Source organism: Scyliorhinus torazame, chromosome 9 (assembly GCF_047496885.1).
Source record: "Scyliorhinus torazame isolate Kashiwa2021f chromosome 9, sScyTor2.1, whole genome shotgun sequence".
Taxonomy (NCBI): Eukaryota; Metazoa; Chordata; class Chondrichthyes; order Carcharhiniformes; family Scyliorhinidae; genus Scyliorhinus; species Scyliorhinus torazame.
In genome coordinates this window covers 234,926,681-234,946,520 of record NC_092715.1, presented here as the reverse complement: position 1 = coordinate 234,946,520, position 19,840 = coordinate 234,926,681, and the positions used below count along the sequence as shown (strand labels likewise).

General features: G+C 48.7%; 1 protein-coding gene across 1 annotated transcript in view; it reads left to right on the top strand.

Moving 5' to 3' along the window:
- The window catches only part of LOC140429764 (5,6-dihydroxyindole-2-carboxylic acid oxidase-like), a 57,167-nt gene that overhangs the window by 27,671 nt on the left and 9,656 nt on the right, over positions 1-19,840 (top strand). Inside the window, exons 3-4 of the mRNA XM_072517179.1 lie at positions 11,446-11,613; positions 16,237-16,416. Coding sequence (XP_072373280.1) covers positions 11,446-11,613; positions 16,237-16,416 — 348 coding nt within the window. The remainder of the gene's footprint in view (positions 1-11,445; positions 11,614-16,236; positions 16,417-19,840) is intronic.

Sequence of the window (19,840 nt, the reverse complement as noted above, 5' to 3'; positions counted from 1 at the left end):
CATGAATAGTGTTCTATAAAATACAGCAAGTAATGTAAAGACACCGCTAATCTCTCTGAGCTCTAACTAGATAGATTCTGTCCTCGCTCCTTAATCTGGTATCTCCTCTCTCTAACACTGTAATGTTCTGCTGGATCAATATTCCTATCCCTTCTCCTTTCTTTCTTTCTTTCCCTACCTGTCCTGAAAACCTTGGGCTTAATTTTAATTTTGATACGGAGACCCGTTTTAGTTCACGTTTGATTATTTTGGATGGATCCTGATTTCCTCTGCAGTCCTGACCTCAGACAAGTTTCCTCTGGCCTTTTTTCAGGTTGGGAATACCAAGTGTGAAAAATACACCCCCACCCCCGCTGAGGTCAGGTTGCCCATTTTAAAATCAGGGACAAAAATTAGATTTCTTCCCATGTACCATTTTCATCTCGTGGTCTGGGATTTTGAAGTCCATTAGAAGCGTGCCAAAATGCAAATCTTGCGGCCGAGTCATGAACATTCTGAAAAGTCAGTGTAACATTTTCTGACGCCTTCAAACATCACTATTAAATGCTGTATTTTAATGGAGATGTTTTTAAAGCAGCGAATCATCAAATGGATCTATCCTGCAAACACTTTTTTTTTTAATAAATATTTTATTGAAAATTTTTGGTCAACCAACACAGTACATTGTGCATCCTTTACACAACATTATAACAACACAGATAACAATGACCTATTTTATATAAACAAAAAACAAAAAATAAAAAATGAATAAATATTAAATAACAAAAATGAAAACTAGCCCTAATTGACAACTGCCTTGTCACAAGCTACACCCCCCCCCGCCCCCCCCCCCCCCCCCCAAATCCTGGGCTGCTGCTGCTGCCTTCTTTTTTCCCCCATCTATCTATCCGCAAGATATTCGACGAACGGTTGCCACCGCCTGGTGAACCCTTGAGCCGACCCCCTTAGGACGAACTTAATCCGCTCTAGCTTTATGAACCCCGCCATGTCATTTATCCAGGTCTCCACCCCCGGGGGCTTGGCTTCCTTCCACATCAACAATATCCTGCGCCGGGCTACTAGGGACGCAAAGGCCAAAACATCGGCCTCTCTCGCCTCCTGCACTCCCGGCTCTTGTGCAACCCCAAATATAGCCAACCCCCAGCTTGGTTCGACCCGGACTCCTACTACTTTTGAAAGCGCCTTTGTCACCCCCATCCAAAACCCCTGTAGTGCCGGGCATGACCAAAACATATGGGTATGATTCACTGGGCTTCTCGAGCACCTCTCACACCTATCCTCCACCCCAAAAAATTTACTGAGCCGTGTTCCAGTCATATGTGCCCTGTGTAATACCTTAAACTGAATCAGGCTTAGCCTGGCACACGAGGACGACGAGTTTACCCTGCTTAGGGCATCTGCCCACAGCCCCTCCTCGATCTCCTCCCCTAGCTCTTCTTCCCATTTCCCTTTTAGTTCATCCACCATAGTCTCCCCTTCGTCCCTCATTTCCCTATATATATCTGACACCTTACCATCCCCCACCCATTTCTTTGAGATCACTCTGTCCTGCACCTCTTGTGTCGGGAGCTGCGGAAATTCCCTCACCTGTTGCCTCGCAAAAGCCCTCAATTGCATATACCTGAATGCATTCCCTTGGGGCAACCCATATTTCTCGGTCAGCGCTCCCAGACTTGCGAACTTCCCATCCACAAATAGATCTTTCAGTTGCGTTATTCCTGCTCTTTGCCACCTTCCATATCCCCCATCCATTCCCCCCGGGGCAAACCTATGGTTGTTTCTTATCGGGGACCCCCCCAATGCTCCAGTCTTTCCCCTATGTCGTCTCCACTGTCCCCAAATCTTCAGTGTAGCTACCACCACCGGGCTTGTGGTGTAGTTCCTCGGTGAGAACGGCAATGGGGCTGTCACCATAGCCTGCAGGCTAGTCCCCCTACAGGACGCCCTCTCTAATCTCTTCCACGCCGCTCCCTCCTCCTCTCCCATCCACTTACTCACCATTGAAATATTAGCGGCCCAATAGTACTCACTTAGGCTCGGTAGTGCCAGCCCCCCCCCTATCCCTACTACGCTGTAAGAATCCCTTCCTCACTCTCGGAGTCTTCCCGGCCCAAACAAAACCCATGATGCTCTTTTCTATCCTTTTAAAAAAAGCCTTCGTGATCACCACCGGGAGGCACTGAAACACAAAGAGGAATCTCGGGAGGACCACCATCTTAACCGCCTGCACCCTCCCTGCCATTGACAGGGCTACCATATCCCATCTCTTGAAATCTTCCTCCATCTGTTCCACCAACCGCGTTAAATTTAGCCTGTGCAATGTGCCCCAATTCTTAGCTATCTGGATCCCCAGGTAACGAAAGTCTCTTGTTACCTTCCTCAACGGTAGGTCCTCTATTTCTCTACTCTGCTCCCCTGGATGCACCACAAACAGCTCACTCTTCCCCATGTTCAATTTATACCCTGAAAAATCCCCAAACTCCCCAAGTATCCGCATTATTTCTGGCATCCCCTCCGCCGGATCCGCCACATATAGTAGCAAATCATCAGCATACAAAGATACCCGGTGTTCTTCTCCTCCCCTAAGTACTCCCCTCCATCTCTTGGAACCCCTCAGCGCTATCGCCAGGGGCTCAATCGCCAGTGCAAACAGTAATGGGGACAGAGGACATCCCTGCCTTGTCCCTCTATGGAGCCGAAAATATGCCGATCCCCGTCCATTCGTGACCACACTCGCCACTGGGGCCCTATACAATAGCTGCACCCATCTAACATACCCCTCTCCAAAACCAAATCTCCTCAACACCTCCCACAAATAATCCCATTCCACTCTATCAAATGCTTTCTCGGCATCCATCGCCACTACTATCTCCGTTTCACCCTCTGGTGGGGCCATCATCATTACCCCTAACAGCCTCCGTATATTCGTGTTCAGCTGTCTCCCCTTCACAAAGCGAGTTTGGTCCTCGTGAACCACCCCCGGGACACATTCCTCTATTCTCATTGCCATTACCTTGGCCAGGACCTTGGCATCCACATTTAGGAGGGAAATTGGTCTGTAGGACCCGCATTGTAGCGGGTCCTTTTCCTTCTTTAAAAGAAGCGATATCGTTGCTTCAGACATAGTCGGGGCAGTTGTCCCCTTTCCTTTGCCTCGTTAAAGGTCCTCGTCAGTACCGGGGCGAGCAAGTCCAAATATTTTCTGTAGAATTCAACTGGGAATCCGTCCGGTTCCGGGGCCTTTCCCGTCTGCATATTCCTAATTCCTTTCACCACTTCTTCTACCTCGATCTGTGCTCCCAGTCCCACCCTTTCCTGCTCTTTCACCTTGGGAATTTCCAGCCGATCCAAAAAGTCCATCATTCTCTCCCTCCCATCCGGGGGTTGAGCTTCATATAATTTTTTATAAAATGTCTTGAACACTTCATTCACTCTCTCCGCTCCCCGCTCCATCTCTCCTTCCTCGTCCCTCACTCCCCCTATTTCCCTCGCTGCTCCCCTTTTCCTCAATTGGTGTGCCAGCAATCTGCTCGCCTTCTCCCCATATTCATACTGTACACCCTGCGCCTTCCTCCATTGTGCCTCTGCAGTGCCTGTAGTCAGCAAGTCAAATTCCACATGCAGCCTTTGCCTTTCCCTGTACAATCCCTCCTCCGGTGCTTCCGCATATTGTCTGTCCACCCTCAAAAGTTCTTGCAGCAACCGCTCCCATTCCTTACTCTCCTGCTTCCCTTTATGTGCCCTTATTGATATCAGCTCCCCCCTAACCACCGCCTTCAACGCCTCCCAGACCACTCCCACCTGGACCTCCCCATTGTCATTGAGTTCCAAGTACTTTTCAATACATCCCCTCACCCTTAGACACACCCCCTCATCCGCCATTAGTCCCATGTCCATTCTCCAGGGTGGGCGCCCTCCTGTTTCCTCCCCTATCTCCAAGTCCACCCAGTGTGGGGCATGATCCGAAATGGCTATAGCCGTATATTCCGTTCCCCTCACCTTCGGGATCAATGCCCTACCCAGCACAAAAAAGTCTATGCGCGAATAGACTTTATGGACATAGGAGAAAAACGAGAACTCCTTACTCCTAGGTCTACTGAATCTCCACGGGTCCACACCTCCCATCTGCTCCATAAAATCTTTAAGCACCTTGGCTGCTGCCGGCCTCCTTCCAGTCCTGGACTTCGACCTATCCAGCCCTGGTTCCAACACCGTGTTAAAGTCTCCCCCCATTATCAGCTTTCCCGTCTCTAGGTCCGGAATGCGTCCTAGCATTCGCCTCATAAAATTGGCATCATCCCAGTTCGGGGCATACACGTTTACCAAAACCACCATCTCTCCCTGTAGTTTGCCACTCACCATCACGTATCTGCCCCCGTTATCCGCCACTATAGTCTTTGCCTCGAACATTACCCGCTTCCCCACTAATATAGCCACCCCCCTGTTTTTCGCATCCAGCCCCGAATGGAACACCTGCCCCACCCATCCTTTGCGCAGCCTAACCTGGTCTATCAGTTTCAGGTGCGTTTCCTGTAACATAACCACATCTGCTTTAAGTTTCTTAAGGTGTGCGAGTACCCATGCCCTCTTTATCGGCCCGTTGAGCCCTCTCACGTTCCACGTGATCAGCCGAGTTGGGGGGCTTCCCACCCCCCCCCCCCCCCCCTTGCCGATTAGCCATCATCTTTTTCCAGCTTCTCACCCAGTTCCCACGCAGCTGTATCTCCCCCAGGCGGTGCCCCCCCGCCCATCCTCTCCCGTACCCACTCCCCCCTTTCCCAAGCAGCAGCAACCCAGTAATTCCCCCCTCCCACCCCCCCCCCCCCGCTAGACCCCCCGCTAGCGTAATTACTCCCCCCATGTTGCTCCCAGAAGTCAGCAAACTCTGGCTGACCTCGGCTTCCCCCCGTGACCACGGCTCGCACCGTGCGACGCCCCCTCCTTCCTGCTTCTCTATTCCCGCCATAATTATCATAGCGCGGGAACCAAGCCCGCGCTTCTCCCTTGGCCCCGCCCCCCATGGCCAACGCCCCATCTCCTCTCCCTCCCCACCTCCCCCATCACCACCTGTGGGAGAGAGAAAAGTTACCATACCGCAGGATTAGAACATAAAACCCCTCTTCGCCCCCCACGTTCGCCCCACCACTTTGTCCAAACGTTCTTTTTAATAATCCACTCATTCCAGTTTTTCTTCTACAATAAAAGTCCACGCTTCATCCGCCGTCTCAAAGTAGTGGTGCCTCCCTTGATATGTGACCCACAGTCTTGCCGGTTGCAGCATTCCAAATTTTATCTTCCTTTTATGAAGCACCGCCTTGGCCCGATTAAAGCTCGCCCTCCTTCTCGCCACCTCCGCACTCCAGTCTTGATAAACGCGGATCACCGCGTTCTCCCATTTACTGCACCGAGTTTTCTTCGCCCATCTAAGGACCATTTCTCTATCCTTAAAACGGAGGAATCTCACCACTATGGCTCTGGGAGTTTCTCCTGCTCTCGATCCTCGCACCATAACTCGGTACGCTCCCTCCACCTCCAACGGACCCGTCGGGGCCTCCGCTCCCATTAACGAGTGCAGCATCGTGCTCACATATGCCCCGACGTCCGCCCCCTCCACACCTTCAGGAAGACCAAGAATCCTCAGGTTGTTCCTCCTTGTGTTGTTTTCCAGTGCCTCCAACCTCTCCACACATCGTTTCTGATGTGCCTCCTGTATCTCCGTCTTCACCACCAGGCCCTGTATATCGTCCTCATTCTCGGCTGCCTTCGCCTTCACGACCCGAAGCTCCTGCTCCTGGGTCTTTTGTTCCTCCTTTAGCCCTTCGATCGCCTGTAGTATCGGGGCCAACAGCTCTTTCTTCATTTCCTTTTTTATTTCCTCCACGCAGCATTTCAAGAACTCTTGTTGTTCAGGGCCCCATATGAAACTGCCACCTTCCGACGCCATCTTGGTTTTTCCTTGCCTTCCTTGCCGCTGTTCCAAAGGATCCGCTGCAATCCGGCCACTTTCCTCTCCTTTTTCCATCCGTGTCCAGGGGGAATTCCCTTCTGGTTTACCGCACGGTGTTTTTAGCCGTTAAAATTGCCGTTGGGGCTCCTATCAAGAGCCCAAAAGTCCGTTCCACCGGGAGCTGCCGAAACGTGCGACTTAGCTGGTCATCGCCGCACCCGGAAGTCATCCTGCAAACACTTTAATTGCTCACCATTGTGTAATTGTTCACCTGCATTACAGTACTTTTCCAATGGAGAAAGTTCCATAATGTATACTTTTGAGATCCTGCTTGCTAAGTGTCACTAGCTAAGGTTTGCTAGTGTCACACGGGAGGGTTTAAACTAGTATGGCAGGGGGGTGGGTACGGGAGCAATAGGTCAGAAGGTGAGAGCATTGAGGGAGAACTAGGGAATAGGGACAGTGTGGCTCTGAGGCAGAGCAGACGGGGAAAAGTTGCTGAACACAGCGGGTCTGGTGGCCTGAAGTGCCTATGTTTTAATGCAAGGAGCATTACGGGTAAGGCAGATGAACTTAGAGCTTGGATTACTACTTGGAACTATGATGTTATTGCCATTACAGAGACCTGGTTGAGGGAAGGGCAGGATTGGCAGCTAAACGTTCCAGGATTTAGATGTTTCAGGCGGGATAGAGGGGGATGTAAAAGGGGAGGCGGAGTTGCGCTACTTGTTCGGGAGAATATCACAGCTATACTGCGAGAGGACACCTCAGAGGGCAGTGAGGCTATATGGGTAGAGATCAGGAATAAGAAGGGTGCAGTCACAATGTTGGGGGTATACTACAGGCCTCCCAACAGCCAGCGGGAGATAGAGGAGCAGATAGGTAGACAGATTTTGGAAAAGAGTAAAAACAACAGGGTTGTGGTGATGGGAGACTTCAACTTCCCCAATATTGACTGGGACTCACTTAGTGCCAGGGGCTTAGACGGGGCGGAGTTTGTAAGGAGCATCCAGGAGGGCTTCTTAAAACAATATGTAGACAGTCCAACTAGGGAAGGGGCGGTACTGGACCTGGTATTGGGGAATGAGCCCGGCCAGGTGGTAGATGTTTCAGTAGGGGAGCATTTCGGTAACAGTGACCACAATTCAGTAAGTTTTAAAGTACTGGTGGACAAGGATAAGAGTGGTCCGAGGATGAATGTGCTAAATTGGGGGAAGGCTAATTATGACAATATTAGGTGGGAACTGAAGAACATAGATTGGGGGCGGATGTTTGAGGGCAAATCAACATCTGACATGTGGGAGGCTTTCAAGTGTCAGTTGAAGGGAATACAGGACAGGCATGTTCCTGTGAGGAAGAAAGATAAATACGGCAATTTTCGGGAACCTTGGATGACGAGTGATATTGTAGGCCTCGTCAAAAAGAAAAAGGAGGCATTTGTCAGGGCTAAAAGGCTGGGAACAGACGAAGCCTGTGTGGCATATAAGGAAAGTAGGAAGGAACTTAAGCAAGGAGTCAGGAGGGCTAGAAGGGGTCATGAAAAGTCATTGGCAAATAGGGTTAAGGAAAATCCCAAGGCTTTTTACACGTACATAAAAAGCAAGAGGGTAGCCAGGGAAAGGGTTGGCCCACTGAAGGATAGGCAAGGGAATCTATGTGTGGAGCCAGAGGAAATGGGCGAGGTACTAAATGAATACTTTGCATCAGTATTCACCAAAGAGAAGGAATTGGTAGATGTTGAGTCTGGAGAAGGGGGTGTAGATAGCCTGGGTCACATTGTGATCCAAAAAGACGAGGTGTTGGGTGTCTTAAAAAATATTAAGGTAGATAAGTCCCCAGGGCCTGATGGGATCTACCCCAGAATACTGAAGGAGGCTGGAGAGGAAATTGCTGAGGCCTTGACAGAAATCTTTGGATCCTCGCTGTCTTCAGGGGATGTCCCGGAGGACTGGAGAATAGCCAATGTTGTTCCTCTGTTTAAGAAGGGTAGCAAGGATAATCCCGGGAACTACAGGCCGGTGAGCCTTACTTCAGTGGTAGGGAAATTACTGGAGAGAATTCTTCGAGACAGGATCTACTCCCATTTGGAAGCAAATGGACGTATTAGTGAGAGGCAGCACGGTTTTGTGAAGGGGAGGTCGTGTCTCACTAACTTGATAGAGTTTTTCGAGGAGGTCACTAAGATGATTGATGCAGGTAGGGCAGTGGATGTTGTCTACATGGACTTCAGTAAGGCCTTTGACAAGGTCCCTCATGGTAGACTAGTACAAAAGGTGAAGTCACACGGGATCAGGGGTGAGCTGGCAAGGTGGATTCAGAACTGGCTAGGCCATAGAAGGCAGAGGGTAGCAATGGAGGGATGCTTTTCTAATTGGAGGGCTGTGACCAGTGGTGTTCCACAGGGATCAGTGCTGGGACCTTTGCTGTTTGTAGTATATATAAATGATTTGGAGGAAAATGTAACTGGTCTGATTAGTAAGTTTGCAGACGACACAAAGGTTGGTGGAATTGCGGATAGCGATGAGGACTGTCTGAGGATACAGCAGGATTTAGATTGTCTGGAGACTTGGGCGGAGAGATGGCAGATGGAGTTTAATCCGGACAAATGTGAGGTAATGCATTTTGGAAGGGCTAATGCAGGTAGGGAATATACAGTAAATGGTAGAACCCTCAAGAGTATTGAAAGTCAAAGAGATCTAGGAGTACAGGTCCACAGGTCATTGAAAGGGGCAACACAGGTGGAGAAGGTAGTCAAGAAGGCATACGGCATGCTTGCCTTCATTGGACGGGGCATTGAGTATAAGAATTGGCAAGTCATGTTGCAGCTGTATAGAACCTTAGTTAGGCCACACTTGGAGTATAGTGTTCAATTCTGGTCGCCACACTACCAGAAGGATGTGGAGGCTTTAGAGAGGGTGCAGAAGAGATTTACCAGAATGTTGCCTGGTATGGAGGGCATAAGCTATGAGGAGCGATTGAATAAACTCGGTTTGTTCTCTCTGGAACGAAGGAGGTTGAGGGGCGACCTGATAGAGGTCTACAAAATTATGAGGGGCATAGACAGAGTGGATAGTCAGAGGCTTTTCCCCAGGGTAGAGGGGTCAATTACTAGGGGGCATAGGTTTAAGGTGAGAGGGGCAAGGTTTAGAGTAGATGTACGAGGCAAGTTTTTTACGCAGAGGGTAGTGAGTGCCTGGAACTCGCTACCGGAGGAGGTAGTGGAAGCAGGGACGATAGGGACATTTAAGGGGCATCTTGACAAATATATGAATAGGATGGGAATAGAAGGATACGGACCCAGGAAGTGTAGAAGATTGTAGTTTAGTCGGGCAGTATGGTCGGCGCGGGCTTGGAGGGCCGAAGGGCCTGTTCCTGTGCTGTACATTTCTTTGTTCTTTGTTCTTTGTTCTAACTTTCTACCTATCTCCTTAAATTAAGACAGCATGACCACATATCTTTCAACCTATGTCATTTGTCCCAATGTGGACCTCAACTGCAGGTTGAGTGCTCACACCCCACAGTGTGAGCCTGGCACCAAGAAGGCAACACACCATCCTGGATTCACATCTGTGACTACAAAACCACCTATCCCCTGGACTACCAAATCTATCACAATGACTCATGCAGTCTTCCTTGTACAGGTGAGTCACCCTTGGTGCCTTGGACTTGGCCCTGGCTGCTCTCCCCAGAGGAACCAGCACTCTCAATATTCAGAACTGAATATTGGTTGGAGAATGGGATGCACTCAGGACTCTTGTTCTTACCTGCCTGTTCTCTTTTGACTGTCTGGTGATCCATTCATTCCCTCTGCTGTGCCTGCATGCGGGTGATCACCTTTATAAATGTGCTGTCCACATGGCTCGCAGCTTCATTGATGCACCACAGAGAAATTCTGAACTCAAGCTTCTGCAGCTCTCAACACAAGTGACTATCTAGGACACAGTAAACATCTTGGAATGCCCGCATTGTACAGGATGTCTTCAAAATTATGAGAGGAATGGACACAATGGATAGTCGGAAGCTTTTTCCCAAGGTGGAAGAGCCAATTACGAGGGGACATAGGTTTAAGGTGTGAGGGGCAAAATTTAGAGGAAACGTACCAATACAAATAAAACTTACTACTATTAATAAGCCTTGCTAATACTGCTAACCCCAACCAATACTTAGTACCGTCATATGGTAAATAAAACCTTACATTAGAATAAAAGATATTACTCACAAATCGGGTGCTCCGATTTCTTCCCACAAGTCCCGAAAGACGTGCTTATTAGGTGAATTGGACATTCTGAATTCTCCCTCTGTGTACCCGAACAGGCACTGGAGTGTGGCAACCAGGGAATTCTCACAGTAACTTCATTGCAGTGTTAATGAAGTCTATTTGTGACAATGAAGAATATTATCACTTGTTGCTCAATGCTATTAGTTAATACTTCTAACATTTTTTAGACTCCCAGTTGTTTAGACTCAGTCCCTTAGCAGCAATACTCACGAGCCAATAACCTTACAACTTTCTTGTGATGTAGCTGCTCACTTGTTTTCAAGGTGGAGTTCTCCAAGATCTCTCTGTCTCGCTGCCTGAAAGTAAGTGCTGTAGGCCTTGCTCTTCAGGCTGTATTTATCCATTGCCAGCTGTGCAACAGCCAGTCCACCTTTCTCCCCCAAGGTAAGGAATGATATTTGTATCTTAAAAGTAAATCGGGAAATGTGGACTCCGAATAAATGGTGAGATTATTATCATTGTCGTATATTTACATAAACGTGGTGCAGAAACCTCGTCCTCCCCTGACCTTTGAAAATGAACACTGTTGTCTCAAATCAGGCAATCTATTACAAAATGAGATTTAATTCCAGAGAAATCCCAGACTGTGTTGCACATTGTAATCTATAATTTATTTTATTCATAATTTGGCTTCTGGTCTGACAATGCGCCAATATTAAAATCATTCTTGTTTTAAAATGTTGCCATTTCTTGCCTTTCCCCACCTGTGTAACGTCTCCAGCCATGGAGGCATTTGAAATCTCCGTCATCCTCAATTCCGACATGAAGCGCATTTCCAATTTTAGTCCTTCACGTCAGCCAGGGTTCCCTTGTGACTCACAAGCTGTCAACTCGCTATTTACAATAGAATTGCCACAGTGCAGAAGGAGGCCATATGGCCCATCCAAGTCTGCACCGACCCTCGAAAGAGCACCCAACCTAGGCCCAATCTCCTACCCTATCCCCACAAGCCTTCGAACCTTTGGACACAATGAGGCAATTTAGCACGGCCGATCCACCTATTTGGCACATCTTTGGACTGTGGGAGGAAACCGGAGCACCCGGAGGAAACCCACGCAGACACAGGGAGAATGTGAAAACTCCAGACAGATAGTCACCCGAGGTCAGAATTGAACTGGGGTCCCTGGTACTGTGAAGCAACAGTGCTAACCACCATGCTGCACTTTGTTTGGTGATGAAGTGAGAATCTACTCTAACTACTCCGTTCTATTGATTCCAGGCACTGAGGGGGGTCCTATCCGCCGGAATCCAGGTGGGAATGTTGCGAGGCCGATGGTGCAGCGTCTCCCTGATGCCCAGGATGTCGAGAAGTGTTTAGACGTATCTGCTTATGACACACCACCTTTCTATTCCAATTCAGCAGAAAGTTTCCGAAACACGGTGGAAGGCAAGTATGTTAAAAGAAAGTTTGGATATCCATTTCCGGTGAAAAATATTCTGAGAACTTGTGGCTTTTACGGGAGCCGTCTCAAGCAGCAAAAGCCCATTTTAAGGAAAACAGCTGGGACAGCTGAGACCAGTCCCTGCCCATAACTGTGCTGTGAGAGAGCCTCGGGATGTTTTGTGTGACCACCACATGGCAGGAGTGCCTTTGAGTTCAAGCTCGAGATTTCTTAGTGTGAACAGCTGGTGTTCAGGGCATTCAGGAGGCTGGAAATGATCATTGGTCATTTGTCCAGGAGGTAATGACCCACAGCCACAGATACTACAGGAGAGTAAGTGGGTGGCAATCTGGCAGAAGAAGAAGAGTGAGGCAGAGCAGGGATTCACCGAAAAGGTGATATTTAGAAACTAGGTTGCAGTGAGGATGAAGGCGTCTTTAAAAGGCAATACAGAACATTCACCATGGGGCAAATGACTGTAAAATGGGACACCTCAGAGAGCATAAATGCTGTCGTCGTAGGGGATTCGAGAGAGATGGCAGGGGCTTTTCTAGTTGCATACATGAGACTATGTTGCATCTATCACTAGAATTGAGTGCGAACATTCCGCAGGGAGAAGGAAAATCGGTAGATGTTAATATGTATTTTGGAAGCAATGACATAGAAATGAAATCGATTGAAGCTCTGCAGTCAGAGTTGGGGAGCAAATTAAAGAGCTGGCCTCAGATTTTTGCTAAAGAGGCAGGGAGGCTGAGTCAGGAAGTTTCTGTTTGAAATTTCCCTGTCTGGCCGATCTATTACCATATTTTTGTTCCAGGGAGGCAGATGTGACATAGAGTCAGGCCCACTGATGCTGGGAGTAGTTCGGAAGCAACTACGGGGGTGAGCAAGAGCCAAGGCAGGCTGATTTGAAGGTCTGCTCCGGTTCTCTGATATTTCAACCCAGTTGTAGTAAAGTCTGTTAGGCCCACTAGCTCTTGTCCCTCACACCCCCTCATCTTCCACGCACCCTCAAGCACCCAATGCCCCCTCTTATCCCTGTGCTCACCTCACCTCAATGCCCGATGCTTTCTCCTTGTTCCCTCATTTGCTCGATGCCCACCCTACACATTTTTCCCCTTCGTGTCCACTATGGACAGACCTCAGGAGCCAAGGAGAGATGAAAAGTCCAATGTCTAATAGGCATCTGACATGCGCGCATGCGCGCACACACACACACACACACACACACACACCAGGGGCGTCATTCTCCGACCCCCCGCCGGGTCGGAGAATGGCCGCCGTGAATCCCGCCCCCGCCGAAGTCTCCGGTACCGGAGATTGGGCGGGGGCGGGAATCGGGCCGCGCCGGTTGGCGGGACCCCCCGCTTGATTCTCCGGCCTGGATGGGCCGAAGTCCCGCCCAGAAATTGCCTGTCCCGCCGGCGTAAATCAAACCTGGTATTTACCGGCGGGACCAGGCGGCGTGGGCGGGCTCCGGGGTCCTGGGGGGGGGGGGCGCGGGGCGATCTGACCCTGGGGGGTGCCCCCACGGTGGCCTGGCCCGCGATCGGGGCCCACCGATCCGCGGGCGGGCCTATGCCGTGGGGGCACTCTTTCCCTTCCGCCTCCGCCACGGCCTCCACCATGGCGGAGGCGGAAGAGACTCTCCCCACTGCGCATGCGCGGGAAACTGACAGCGGCCGCTGATGCTCCCGCGCATGCGCCGGGAAACTGACAGCGGCCGCTGACGCTCCCGCGTATGCGCCGCATTTCCGCGCCAGCTGGCGGGGCAACAAACGCCATTTCCGCCAGCTGGCGGGGCGGAAATCCCTCCGGCGTCGGCCTAGCCCCTCAATGTTGGGGCTAGGCCGCCAAAGATGCGGAGCATTCCGCACCTTTGGGCCGGCGCGATGCCCGTCTGATTGGCGCCGTCTTTGGCGCCAGTCGGCGGACATCCCGCCGTTGGGGGAGAATTTCGCCCCAGATACTGAAAAAGAAATTCCTTCATGACATTCAAAATTGTAAATCCCTTGAAGTGGTCAATCTGTTGTAAATAAATAACTGTTCAATAACCACATTACAGGCAGCTCATCCTTTAATAACCTCTGTCCCCTGCTGAAATAAATGGTTCTGGACATTTTGAATCTCGTACAAGTATTTGTAATAGGCTCAGCTTTCATCACAACTTGGAAAATGTGCACATCAATGAGTCGATTGAAATAAAAACAGAAAATGCCAAGGCTGGAATTGAACCCAAGTCCCTGGCGCTGTGAGGCAGCAGTGCTAACCACTGAGCCACATGTCACTGAATTAAAAATTATTGTTGTTCGCCACCTGAGCACCTCGCACTCTTCTCCCCATCTGGACACAGTTCTCATTGGCCCTCAATGTCAGACGGTTAGGCGAATGTTTCATTTGCAGTGAGGTGACTCTGGCATGATTCGGTGAACCCTTGATACCTTCCCCTCATCCCCGTCTTGAGCTAAGGGACAAAGGAACGTGGTGTATATATAAATGATTTGGAGGAAAATGTAACTGGACTGATTAGTAAGTTTGCAGACGACACAAAGGTTGGTGGAATTGCGGATAGCGATGAGGATTGTCAGAGGGTACAGCAGGATTTAGATTGTTTGGAGACTTGGGCGGAGAGATGGCCGATGGAGTTTAATCCGGACAAATGTGAGGTAATGCATTTTGGAAGGTCTAATCCAGGTAGGGAATATACAGTGAATGGTAGAACCCTCAAGAGTATTGACAGTCAGAGAGATCTAGGTGTACATGTCCACAGGTCACTGAAAGGGGCAACACAGGTGGAGAAGGTAGTCAAGAAGGCATACGGCATGCTTGCCTTCATTGGCCGGGGCATTGTGTATAAGAATTGGCAACTCATGTTGCAGCTGTATAGAATCTTAGTTAGGCCACACTTGGAGTAGAGTGTTCAATTCTGGTCGCCACACTACCAGAAGGATGTGGAGGCTTTAGAGAGGGTACAGAAGAGATTTACCAGGATGTTGCCTAGTATGGAGGGCATTAGCTATGAGGAGCGGTTGAATAAATTTGGTTTGTTCTCACTAGAATGACGGAGGTTGAGGGGCGACCTGATAGAGGTCTACAGAATTATGAGGGGCATAGGCAGAGTGGATAGTCAGAGGCTTTTTCTCAGGGTAGAGGGGTCAATTACTAGGGGGCATAGGTTTAAGGTGCAAGGGGCAAAGTTTAAAGGAGATGTACGAGGCAAGTTTTTTACGCAGAGGGTAGTGGGTGCCTTGAACTTGCTGCCGGAGGAGGTGGTGGAAGCAGGGACGATAGTGACATTTAAGGGGCATCTTGACAAATACATGAATAGGATGGGAATAGAGGGATACGGACCCAGGAAGTGTAGAAGATTTTAGTTTAGACGGGCAGCATGGTCGGCCAGGCTTGGAGGGCCGAAGGGCCTGTTCCTGTGCTGTACTTTTCTTTGTTTTTTGTTCTAGGACTGAACCTCACTTGCTCATTAGCCAGGAAGTCAGCGTGCTGGAATCCGATATAGGGCACCAGTGAGGAGCAGACCATTCCTTCCTGAGGTGGGACACGGGTGATCCTGTCCCTGCATCCTTTCCCCGTCTGACTTTCATCTTCTGGATCCTCAGTGGCTTCTTCATCAACCTGCTCCTGAACACCCTCCTCATTCTTCTTCATGAAGGTCGTCGCCCGGCCACAGTGCCTGATTATGTAGGGCACAGCAGACCACCAAGGCAGGAGACCCTTTGGGGGCTGTACTGGAGGGCCCCATCGTACCTGTTGAGGTAGCGGAAGCGCATCTTCAGGAGGCCGATGCACCACTCTATTAGGTGGCCGTGTGTGCCTCATTGTACCAGGCCTCTGCTCCAATTTCTGGCCTCCGCACTGGCATCATCAGTCAAGACCTCAGGGGATATCCGTTGTCCCCTACAAGCCATCCCAACAGCCTGGGGTGACCCTCAAATGCCAGGGATCTGCGACTGCCCAAAGACGTAACCATCATGCACGCTCCCTGGAAAAAGTGCACACATGTGCATGAATCGCATCTACTGGTCACGAACCAGCTGTTTATTGAGGGAGTTTAACCCCTGATGCCACGGGGACAAAGAGTGAAATAAATGCAGCCGATGGGCCCCTGCATCGGTGACAGACCAGCTATGTTACCAAAACCCATAGCCCTCTCGTCTTGCTGGGCCTGGTCCAGGTCAAAATGTATAAAGTCCAGATCCCTTGTATAGCGTGCATCCGTGACTGCATGATTATACTTATGGGTGGATGCCTGTGGGTTGCCACACAGTAGTAGTAATTTGCACCAGCCTGACGTTAAGCTCTGGTGGGTGGGAAGGTTGGATGAGGGCTGCAGATGTGACATTAACCATGCCAAGGATTCAAATACATGCAGATCAAGTTTGCGCTCTTCTTGGGCGTGAGCCTGATCGCGGCATCGGGGAGGGCCTGTGAAGAATGCATTCTGAAATCTCGCTGGTGAAAATCCTGGTTCTGACCTCTCGAGAGATTGAGCGGCCATTACGGGATTTGCATCTGCGACTAAATCCTGGGTCTCCTGTGCTAGGTTCGAATGATTTAAAATGTATTTCTAACCAGTTTTCTTTTCTGTGAATTGATTGTGGTCTGTTTTCTAGGTTACAATGACCCTTCAGGGAGTTACGACCCAGCAGTTCGCAGTTTGCATAATCTCGCTCATTTATTTCTTAACGGCACTGGTGGACAAACCCACTTGTCCCCAAATGACCCTATCTTTGTTTTTTTGCATACGTTTACTGATGCAATATTTGATGAATGGTTGAAGAGGAGTAAGGCAGGTAAGATAACACAATCTGATTTTCTTTTCTATCCCTGGACTTTATTAAATCTATCTCTCTGTACAGATATCAAGTAGATCTTAGACATAATTATAAGCATATATTTCAATCCATACCTGATATCCATGTAATTGTAATGCTGCATTTTGTGACACTGGTCGACACTTTTGATATTTGTTTGAGATGTGAGCATTGCTGAAAAGGTTGGCATTTGTTGCCCATCCCCATTGCTCTTGAGAAAGTGGTGGAGAACGACCATTTTGACCAGCTGCAATCCGCGTGATGTAAGCATCCTTACTGTGATGAAGGGAGTTCCAGGGTTTTGACTCCACATCAGAGACGGAATTGTGATGTAGTTTCAAATCAGGATGATCTATCCATATGGACTATCCATGTATCCAAGGTTTCTCATCCCAGGAACCATTTTTGTGAGTCTTTTCGGTGCATACCTTCTCATCCCTTCGTATCCTTGGATGCATCAGATTCAGTCCTGGTGATTTATCAATTTTGTGTACAGCAAGCCTTTCTAATATCCCCATTTTACAAAAGTTTAGCCCATCCAGTATCTCAACGACTTCCTCCTTCACTACAACATTGGCAGAATCTTCTTCCTTGATAAAGACCGATGCAAAGTATTCACTCAGTATCTCATCCATACCCTCTTGCTTCTCCTATAACCGCCCCTTTCCTGCTGACATGCCTACAGAAAACCTGGGGTGGAATTCTCCATTTTCTTTCTCTAAGTGAGGTGGTGGGCAGTTCCAGCAGTGTAATTCTCACTGGGCAGAATGGTGTGCACTCACGCCCGATTCCATGCTGGGAACATCATTAATTATACACAAGTGAGTCTCTCTCCAAATCCCTTGGTGGGTCAGGAGCTGATCTGTCTACCGGCCGTCAGCTGGCAGATTCAAAGATCCAGGTGCCATTTGTAAACACCAGTCCAGCACACTTCTAGCACTCTCTCCAGTCCACCTGCCTTTGTGAGGCAATGCAAGATGTCCAGACACCAGAAACAAGAGGCTGGCAGCCTCAAGACGAAGTCTTTACCATGATCAAACCACCAAGCCCTCAAGGTCCTCATTCAAGGAGTCCTGATGCAAAGGGATGGCTCCAGGAATCACACCAATCTCACCTCTCTGGACTGGGCGGGTGTTGCCCAGGAGGTCAGGATGGCAGGTGACTGTGCCAGAACATTGAATGGAGATGTGTCCAGGATAATTCTCTTAATTAATGTTTCCAACAAGGAAGGATGAGGAAAAACTTCTTCTCTCAGGGAGTTGCGAACTTGTGGAATTCTCCACCACACAAAGCTGCTGGGGGCAGTTTGTTGGATATATTAAAAAGGGAGCTGGACATGACTCTTATGGCTAAAGGAATCAGGGGGTATGGAGAGAAAGCAGGAGTGGGATTCTGAATTTGCATCATCAGCCATGAGCATATTGAATGGTGGTGCAGGCTCTTGGGCCGAATAGCCTACTCCCGAATCTGTTTTCTCTGTTTCTATGAGACTGCAGGATTTATATTCCCAAAGGCTGTGGGGAATACACTCTTTCCCCCCCCCCCCCCCTCCCAACGGAGGGGCGTGGCGACTCCTTCTACATCCTGTATAGAACCGAAGGGCCGTGAACTGTGAGCTGGCCCCTGTAGTAGAGTAACTTGCTTTGTTGCATTAAAACTTTTCCTTTTGATTCAACCTGTTTGGCTCGGTATGGACTCCTTCCCAGACCTTATAATACATAGAGCAAGTGGTGTGCCAGGCCATGCGGTTAAATGTAATTGAATACAATTCTGCTTCTGCTGATGCCTCTAGCATCACCTGGATACATAGTTTTAAGCTACGAGATTGCCCAACTGTGAATCTGTCCCATTTTGTATGGTGTTAGCGCCACACAATTTGATGGAGGGTGTACTCCGTGTGAAGAATGGTTAATTTTTAAGCCCTGCCTAACCAGAATGCAATGCTTCTTTCCTTTAGCCATGTCCTGTTCTCCATTCAAGCACACTGCATGTTATTTTATTTTCCTGTGGTTACATTGTGTTTTCCTTCTCTTTATCCAGTTTATTTTTTAAATGTTGTTCCACTATAATCATCTTCCATTTAATCAACTGGTGCTTGAGAACATGAGTATTGAAGAAAAAACAGACATGTTGTTGAAGTTTTGTGTCTTGCACTCATCAGGACAGATTCATAAGAATATCAATTGCAAAGGAATCAGCAATTTGTAATCCATGAGCAGACTGTGCTGATTGATTGGCACATAGACTCTGATTGGTAGAGGCGTTGCCATGGAGGTTACTCCAGGGAACAGTTAATTGCCAAGCTTTTACTTAAATTCAAGCCAAGCAGGTGCAGCATGGAATGGATGTCCCCAACCTTTTGTTCAGTTGAAAAACGTGCAATGTACGGCCATACTCTTGCTGACTGCAAATGATAGGGCCCCGAGTGTAGCTTCTAGCACATGTTCCCCAGGGCAATGCCTTGACCAATCAGAGTCAACCTGCCTCATTTGTATTTGAACAAAAGCTTGGCGGTTCCCTGGTGCAATCTCCATAGCAACACCTCTACCAACAAGTATCCACTTTCCTACCAATCTGCAATCTCTGCTCATTCAATGCAAATAATGTTTGCTTTTACAACCGGTCTTCGTGTAAATCTGTACTGAAAAGTGCAAGATGAAAAACTTCGACAGTATGTCTCTTTTTTTCAGCAATATTCAAATCTTCCATTTATGAGGAATGGTCCACGCCCCACACATTGTGTTCCTCTTCTTGCTTGTTGGGTGTTTCTGACGAATGTGATATAAAATAGTTAGTTTAAATATATTAGTTGCAGTAATGTAGATGTAGGCCAGTCTAATTCAAGTGAGTTCACAGACCGAGGATTTCAGAAAGCATGGCAAGGGAGGGGGGAGGGGTGTCTGGTGGAGGAGGAGAAAAGGAAGCTGGCTAATAAGAGGCCCAGGGTTAAGGAATGAGAAGTGAGCCAATTAGGATGTATGGCCAGGTCAGGAAGGGTATAGGATGACGTATGGGAATCATTATGTGAAACTTGATGCCATTTGAATATATTTGTAGAGATCCCTTTGTCTCCGACCTCATTCGTTTTCAACGGGTCCAGGAGACTGGTTCTGTGTTCTGTGTCCCTGAGGAGCGAGTCAGACTTGCAAGTTGGTTAAAAATAAATAATACTATGCCTACAAATCCATCTCGAGTTTTATTGAGGCCAGACTGATGGGTAAAGAATTCAATGTTTTGTCATTTGGTGCCAAAACCCAAAATTTCTCAAGACGGTTACCGACCAACTGCGAAATCAGAATTAGACTGATTTTGGACAAGGAAAGTGGAAACGGACCCACAATGTGTGTAGCTGGAAAATGACACACATTGATTTTCCCCTCTTCGCATGGTCTGATTGGTCTGG